The sequence below is a fragment of the Sinocyclocheilus rhinocerous genome, unplaced genomic scaffold, assembly GCF_001515625.1.
Source record: "Sinocyclocheilus rhinocerous isolate Xijiao unplaced genomic scaffold, SAMN03320098_v1.1 scaffold8077, whole genome shotgun sequence".
Lineage (NCBI taxonomy): Eukaryota > Metazoa > Chordata > Actinopteri > Cypriniformes > Cyprinidae > Sinocyclocheilus > Sinocyclocheilus rhinocerous.
In genome coordinates, this window is record NW_015648126.1 from 31427 (window position 1) to 39315 (window position 7889).

At 36.8% G+C, this 7889-nt stretch overlaps 2 protein-coding genes across 3 annotated transcripts in view; both read right to left on the reverse strand.

The window, feature by feature from the left end:
* Positions 1-4885, reverse strand: part of LOC107709636 (GTPase IMAP family member 4-like) — a 6901-nt gene extending 2016 nt beyond the window's left edge. The window contains exons 1-4 of one of the 2 annotated variants that reach the window (XM_016514201.1): positions 4821-4885; positions 3602-3675; positions 3265-3324; positions 3098-3142 (exon numbers count right to left, since the gene is read on the reverse strand). In XM_016514201.1, the coding sequence (XP_016369687.1) occupies positions 3098-3142; positions 3265-3324; positions 3602-3671 (175 nt within the window). In that variant the 5' untranslated portion in view covers positions 3672-3675; positions 4821-4885. Of the gene's footprint in view, positions 1-318; positions 379-3097; positions 3143-3264; positions 3325-3601; positions 3676-4820 lie in introns of those variants that run through there. The other variant, XM_016514202.1, reaches the window with a different exon arrangement.
* Positions 4886-6797: 1912 nt separating this feature from the next.
* The window catches only part of LOC107709635 (GTPase IMAP family member 7-like), a 3477-nt gene continuing 2385 nt past the window's right edge, over positions 6798-7889 (reverse strand). Inside the window, exon 3 of the mRNA XM_016514200.1 lies at positions 6798-7633. Coding sequence (XP_016369686.1) covers positions 6798-7633 — 836 coding nt within the window. The remainder of the gene's footprint in view (positions 7634-7889) is intronic.

The following is a 7889-nucleotide window of genomic DNA, read 5'->3' on the forward strand; positions in this document are numbered from 1 at the left end:
TTTAATGATTGACAGTTATACCACCTTCCGACCACTAGAGGTCTTTTTCCAGAAAACTGACTGAAATCCTCATTGTTCAGACTTGTGTAGTTCATATTGTTTCCTACTGATTTCATTCAATGTCAAACATTATCTCTGCACCCAAATATATGTATTATTGTACTCATAGGCCTGAGCCCCTGAGCACCCATGGGAAAAACTCGAGATATTCTCTATTCTCTATGTGTTTCCATCTGTGCCCTTCTGGATGCGGTTTCTACATCTCTCCCAGCGACTGTCTGGCACGATCGCTGCGTTCAGTGTTTGGGCCATGCTCACGCTGAAGTAGCCCTCGTGGATGGTTCATGTTCCGCTTGCGAGGACATGGCCATAGGCACGTTGCACTCGCTGCTTGTGTTCTTTTCTAAAAGACCGCGGGTCACCCCGAACTGCTTCCAAAGCCACTAGAGGGCAAGCCTGCAACCTTTAGCCAAAAAAGCGTAACGGCTAATGCTAACGCTTCCGGTTTGCCAGTACGTGGGAAAGGAGATCAGAGGCCGTTTTTTTTTTATGGATGTCAGTGGAGGAGAGGCTTCACTACGCTGAATAAACAGCTTTTTAGAGGAAACAGCTTATCATTCAATGAATCGAGAGCCTATCGGCTAATCTTCAACATGTTTTACACTAAACAATACTTTTGGATTGAACTATTTTACTTTTTTAGTTTACACCGAAAAAATGCCATTTTATAAGAGAAGTCACTGACTTTTTGCGACAGGTGGGATTCAGCTTACGGCACTTCTCATTCATTCCTATGGTATCAGTAAACGGCGATTGAGTGTCGCACAACTCTGACTGAAATTCATTGACTTCAAGGCTGTAATGTGATTGGTTATTAAGGCACACGTGATCCAAGTTGACCATTACGCTTTCTTCAATAGTAAGTAATACAGACCCTCTCAACTCCCTATAGTAAGACAATTGCCTTGTCCAAATACCCACACTTGCGGACTTGGCCACTTGAGAGCGCATGCGCGCGACAGGAAGTAAGTGCGCAAGACTGTCCCAGTTCTTAAAAACGCCAAAGTGCAGTGCCCTTAACGCACACTAAATCCACACTATCTTGAATACCGCTCCGGAGCGCTATTGGTGGCTTAGTGTATCCCATCATGCATCATGTTCTGGAAATAAATCGCAAGACTTTTTGCCAAGATCGCGAGAGGTCACGGAAACCTTTCCAATGTAAGTTAAATATTAATAATAATTAGATATTACATATAATTTGGTAGTAAAACAAAAAAAGTGCTACACGTTTTATTGGTGCAAAGGTGAGTAGCCTATATTTATTTTGTACATCATTCGCAACTGCTTTTTATCACTTAATTAGAAGCATGAGAAATTAAATTGTGTCATCTGTTATAGGGACTGCTGAACAGACTAAAATAAAAGTTTATTTTAAAATGCAAAGTATTGAAAATAAAAATTAAAACTGTAAACACTTGCGTTTTTACAACACTATAAGTGTGTCCCATCAGGTAATGAAAAGTTGTATACACACTTGGGGTATTCATCCTCACTTGAACACTTGGGCCAAATACAGGAAATACGTCATAGAAGTAGTCAAGTGATCAAGTGCAAAGACCGCAAGTGTGGGTATTTGGACAAGGCAAATCTCTGCTGCTTCCCAAATTTTGATGCTCTCCTTCTTCCGGGTATGAGGCCGCAGCAATGTGCGCCGGGGAAGAGCATGATGAAACAAGAGTTTCTCACACTTCGTGTCCTCTGGTTGAGCTTCCGGGTGAGTTTGAGGGCTCGTCTCAGGGCGAGTTCAGTTACTCATTCGGGGCTTGTGATGAAGATGAGCTGTCTCTTTGCATCTGCGAGGCATCCGTTACACATTTTCCCTGTGTGTTAACATCAGTATTTATTACTATCGAATGTCTGACTAACTTACTTGACTCTTGGTAATGTATTTTGCAGTGTTTCTGTTCGTGAACTGAATTCTTCATCAAGTGCACCATCGCTGGAAAGAAAAAGACTGGAAAATGAACACCAAGTTCTAAGTTCCAAGGCCTAGTTATTGACACTTTCTGCTTCCATCGGAATGAATTCATTCTGATTGACGAATCTGAACGTAGTGTTTACATGTGCGCATTTATATGTAACAAGCTTCTGATCAGATTGAATCTTTTGACATGCGCACAGCACACTGCATGAATATGTCGCATACTGTTTTAGAACACACTTGACATTTATCTACTTCGGGTCCTAATTAGGCGACGACCAGCACATGAACTGTTGTGCTGTGCTGCTTACTTTTACTGCTTTATAAAGTGCCCCTTTTCCTGCACCCAAAACCAGTCGTCTGTTGATGAGAGTCTTAAACAAGGACTGGTGGGACGTTGTCCTGCTCCACTTCACAGACGGTGAGTGAAAGCAGAATTTTAGAATGACGGGACACTAATTTACGACCATACAGTCTATGTTTACGACACTTTATTCACCAGGAAGAACAGCTCGTTCTGTGTGTCATACGTCATTTACGCTATTTTTATGTCACTGCACATGCGCGGTACTTTCCAGTTTCGGTTTTCAATCCGATCAAGTGTTTACATGTCCTCTCACTCGGATTACAGGAATAAACCACCCCTTACAATCCCATTGAAATTTTAATCGGATCTGGCCAATTCAATCCGATTGACGTGGTTACATGTGACTTTTTTTATTCTGATTGTGCTTCTAGTCCTATTACGATCGGATTATTAGGGTCCATGTAAACGCAGCTGAGTGATAAGCCCATATCATTTGCTCAACCAAATTTATTTGGTTTAATATTTGTGCCCGGCAGAAGCATAAATCAGCACCTATGATTGTACTTGTTTTAAATAGCTCAAGTAAAACATTGAATCTGAATGTCAAACAACATAAACGTTAAAGGGCTGGAAACTGCATAACTTACTGGTTAAGTAGTAAGCACTTAATATATCAATATTCAATATACTAAGAGAGAACATGAATTCTGTTTTGAGTTTTGTTGTGTCAGCAATGTTCTTATGCCTAAAAAGCTGTCCTTATGTTCTTATGCCCAAAAACAGTTTGTAATTAATATCACACTTACCATTCAAGGAGGGTGATTTTGAATATTCTTTTAAGTCTTGAATATCTAAACCAGGTAAAGCCAGATAATTAATTGATTCATTAATAATAATATATATACTACTAATAAGAAGAATAAAAATGACAATACATTTAATTCATATAAATCTCACAATTTATTTAGCTTACCTTGCAAAGTTGGTGATTTTGAATTTGCTCTTACATTTTCATATAGTTCATCAATCTCAGCTATGGAAGATATTGAAGGCATTGAACTTTACCTTAAAGTCTTTCTATAAAAGACCAGGGCCCTCATTTATCAACAGTGCGTAATGAGTGCGTATGCACAGTTTCACGCAAAGTGTGTGATCTACCAACTTGTACTTATATGTAGGAATGTGTGTAAATATAAGGACAAAATATAGAACCTTTTCTACGCACTGTTGATAAATGAGGCCCCAGATTTTTATAATGATTTGATTTTAATGAATTGATTCAGACTTGATATAATGAATCAGTAACTCACAGCCCAGTGACGAGTCCAGTTCAAATGTTTCTTTCTCTGTTTCAGCCCACTGGTTCTCTTCTGAAGTCATCGCTCTGTTTTATAGAAAAGAACCTAAGGAATGAAATATTTGACCTCAGTATTTGAGACTCAACTCCTTACTTAATCAGGCTATCTATCTATAATTACACACAGAGATCAGGTGGCTACACAGCATTTGACCACTGGATTTACAAAAATCATTTCAGGCGTAAGAAGTGTTTCAACATTGCATCAACTACTGATGAACACATTAATTTTTATTAGAATTATCACTATTATTATGTATTTCTATGTCTTTGGAAGGCTTTTGTCTTAGAAACACATTAAAATGCACAAATTCACAAACTTTTTTGTCATCTGAACCTCTTTCACCTAATACATTTACTTGACGTAAACCTGAGATTTTAAAATAAATATTTTAATAATTAAGTATCACATTTGCATGTTAATTGGTTCTCTGATGTTGGTTATGGTCACATGACATGCAGGTAAACAAAAAATATTTCATTTTCTCCGTTTTTTATTTTGATTGATTTTAAAATGATTTATTTTAATGTAACATTTTTTTATGATTTAATTAATTATTAGCTTTTCATTAAACTCACAAACCCCAGTTTGGGAAACCTTGATGTAATATAAAGTTTATGGCACTTCATGTCATTAACAACAAATGGAATATATTTTCTTACTCTTTGTATTTTTATGTCAATATGGTACAAGATTGTCCTATTTAAATCAATGTGATAAACCAGTTAGGTCAAAAGTAATCGAAAAGTAGTCTGATTAAATTACCTAAAATGTGTAATGAAATGGATTACGTTACTAACTACAATTTTTGTCATGTAATTAGGAATCAGTAACGGATTACAATTTGTAAGTAATCTATATAAAGATGGGTTACACTTTATTTCGATAGTCCACTTTAGACATTCTATTAACTATAAGTAACTTTGTAACTACATGTCAACTACATGTCAACTAATTCTCATTAATTTGCAACTACATGTCTACTAACTCTCAGAGTAGACTGTTAGGGTAGGTTTAGGGTTAGTAGAATAAGTTGACAAAGAAAGTGTTAGAAGATAGTCTTAAGTGTTAAGCAGACAGTCTACTAATACTCGACTAACTGCTAGTTGACATGTAGTTGCAAAGTTACTAAATAAAGTGTTACCAAAAGATGTATTAAAGAAATACTCACAGTGGTCAGAGCTGGTGTTTATGATTCTGGATCCACAGACAGAGTGTAGAGTTCTTGAATCTGCGATCTGCGTTCCTTCACCACTGAGAATCCTGTTTAACCAGTGTCTTTTAAGGGTTGCACAAGTCCAATGAGAAGTCTTCTATTTGTCTTCTAACAGGCATTTATTTAGATGATAAAAAGAGGACTAAACATATTTCAGATATGCAAACAATTTCAGTAGTTTTAAGCATGAAGACACACTATTGAGTTAAATGGAAGGGTTGCTCGTAGAGTATGTTCTTTAGTGTTTCATCCAGTCAGACACTTCCACTGTCATCTGACACCTTTCTCAGGTATGCTGAGCAAACGTGAGTGGCATGAGCTGTTTTTTTCCTTTGTGTGTGTGTGTGTATGTTTATATATACATAATTGTCGAAATTACATAATTGTCAGTTGAAAAAAAAAAATTCCTGCATATGGAAATATGGTTACAGTTATGGTTATAGTTATAGAACTTTTCCACGACATTCTAATTTATTGAGATGCACCTCTATTTAAAAAAATATATTAATAATAACGAATTAGATATTTTTTGTACTGTATATAGAAAACAATGTGGCTAATTTAATGACACTAACAATTTCTACTCTCAATATTGCCATTAAGTGAATAAAATGTAAGACTGTGAGTTACTTTGGATGAATAAGGGATTGGTAAAATGACAGTTCAATAAGACTGTTTGACAAACTGTTGAATGCTTCTTTTAGGACATTTGTGTCTTTTTCACGACCCTCTGAATGGTACGGTACATTACAGTAGATACTTTACTTGCAGTTCAGTATATTCCTGTTGACCAGTGGAGGGGAATGGTGAGACAGGAAGAGACTCGTGATGGGGAAATAACCGAAGCATGTAGTCAAACCACTGTGTTACTCTAGTACTAAACATCCTCCTCAAGAGGTTCAAAAGAAAGATAGAAGTTATGTCAGACAGAAGGAAATGAGTCATCTAAATGAAACAGAGGGAGGAGAAAGACACCAGAGCTGTTAAATATACTGTTTAATGTATTTTTAAGCATTAACACCCTTTATCCCAAATAAAAATGAATTTTCCACTGGTGTTTTCATAGAGAATGCAGAGATAATATGTGACTAATTTTTCCTTCAGATGTCTATAATCATGTCCCCCCCCCCCCCCCCAATAAGCAGAGAAGCAAATATTTATCTGAGCAAATAATTTCAGATGATAATACCTGACTGAATTTGAAGAGGCTTTTCGTTTTACTTTCATCACTTAATAATAGTGACCTTTAAATTTATATCATATTGAATACGTTTTTTTGTAATTGAATGAATTTTGTAATTCATCTAGACTGCAGGGTAAATTTACTTTTTACAATCATATAAAAACTTTGTTTTGTGAATATTTAAAAACTCCGAAATGTTATTCAATAACCCCATTTTTAAAACCAGGAAGTATTTTGAGCAATGTTTATAGTTGCAAAGAGAAATGATTAAATGCAGTAGCTGAGCAAATTAAAACTTTTGGCTGCCTCCACAATATTTTTTTGAATTCAGCTAACAATTTTTCAAATGTGAAAGTTTATTCTTCAGATGTATTCTACTCTGATTCAGCATTTTATTCACAATCATTATAGTGATTTAATTTGAATGAACAACATCGATCAGACTTCATTTAGTATTTGACATTAATGACAGTAGGCTATTTGTGGAAAAGACACACAACCTCTAAAGTGGACTAAATGATATTGGGCATATCGATTTCAAAAATAATCCCTAAGCAAAGTCTCTGGCACATATGGCACATATTTGTAAACATTAGCCTACAATAAAAACAATTATTTTACTCAAAGGAAGAAAACAAAAAAATACATCAGTAGAAGGCATTAGTGGCCTAGTCCATTTTTAACTTTACACGTAGAAGGAAAAATATATATCACACAAGAATCACCCAAGTTTTGTCAAATAATTGTTTCTAGGTGGAAGACTTTTCGCCTGATGTGTGCCGTTTGGCTAGACTGATAGACATTTTTTGTTTGGCTGGATCCTCAGCCTTTTTTCTTGCATCATCTTCTTCCATTCTCCAGAGTTCCTGCTTTTTTCTCTCCAACTCTTGCTCAGTTTTGCAGTGCATCACCAGCTCTCTCTCCTTCTGTGCAATGCTTTCCTTTCTATTCTCTAAAATCTTCTCCATTTTCTTCCTGATCTTCCTCTCTGAGGCCGGGTAAAAAGACAAAGCGTAGCAGCTCTTTCCATTGATGGCCGTGAGGGTCTCGACTTTCTTCAAGAGTTCTGTCACGGGCTCATAGTTTGTCGTGTCCTTGTTATTGAAGAACAGGAATCCACCGCTGCACTTATGGATGAAACTGCGGAGCTCCTTGTCCGAGCACGCAATGACGTCATTCGCCGCCTTCCCCTCCAGTCGATCTCCGTGAGTGAACACAATGATGGTGTACTTCCAGACACTCTCCCCAAACATGCTCTTGATGAGTTTATGCATGCTTTTGTCGTCATTAGTTAAGTTCCCAACAGGCATAACCAGCAGAAACACATGTGGTCCTGGAGTATACAGAGACATTGACTTTAGGATCTCTCGGGTCACTTCCCTCTCCGTACGGCTGATTCTGTTCAGTCCCGGCGTGTCGATTATGGCCACGGGTCGGCCGTTGATGTTTCCAGTCACTCTTTCACAGAACTGTGTGACTCTGCTCAGCTGCATGTCCGATTGAAAAGCGTTGCACCTGAGGATGGTGTTTCCGGTGGAGCTTTTTCCAGACCCTCTCGCACCAAGTAACATGATGCGTACTTCCTCTGCAGCCACAATCATGAAATAAGTTTTAATCGTAAAATAATAGTTTAATATAACTGTTTAATCCTCCTAGTCTGTCCATGGTCGTTTTAATAATTTGAAAAATGAAATTAAAATGTAAGCATCAGGATGACACTACATGATGTTTCCTAATCTGATAATGACAAACACTTAATATGCTTGATAAAAGTAATCCTTCGTGATAAATGTTAAACTACATATTTAACAAAAAAAAAAAAAAAGATAATTTTTTTTTTT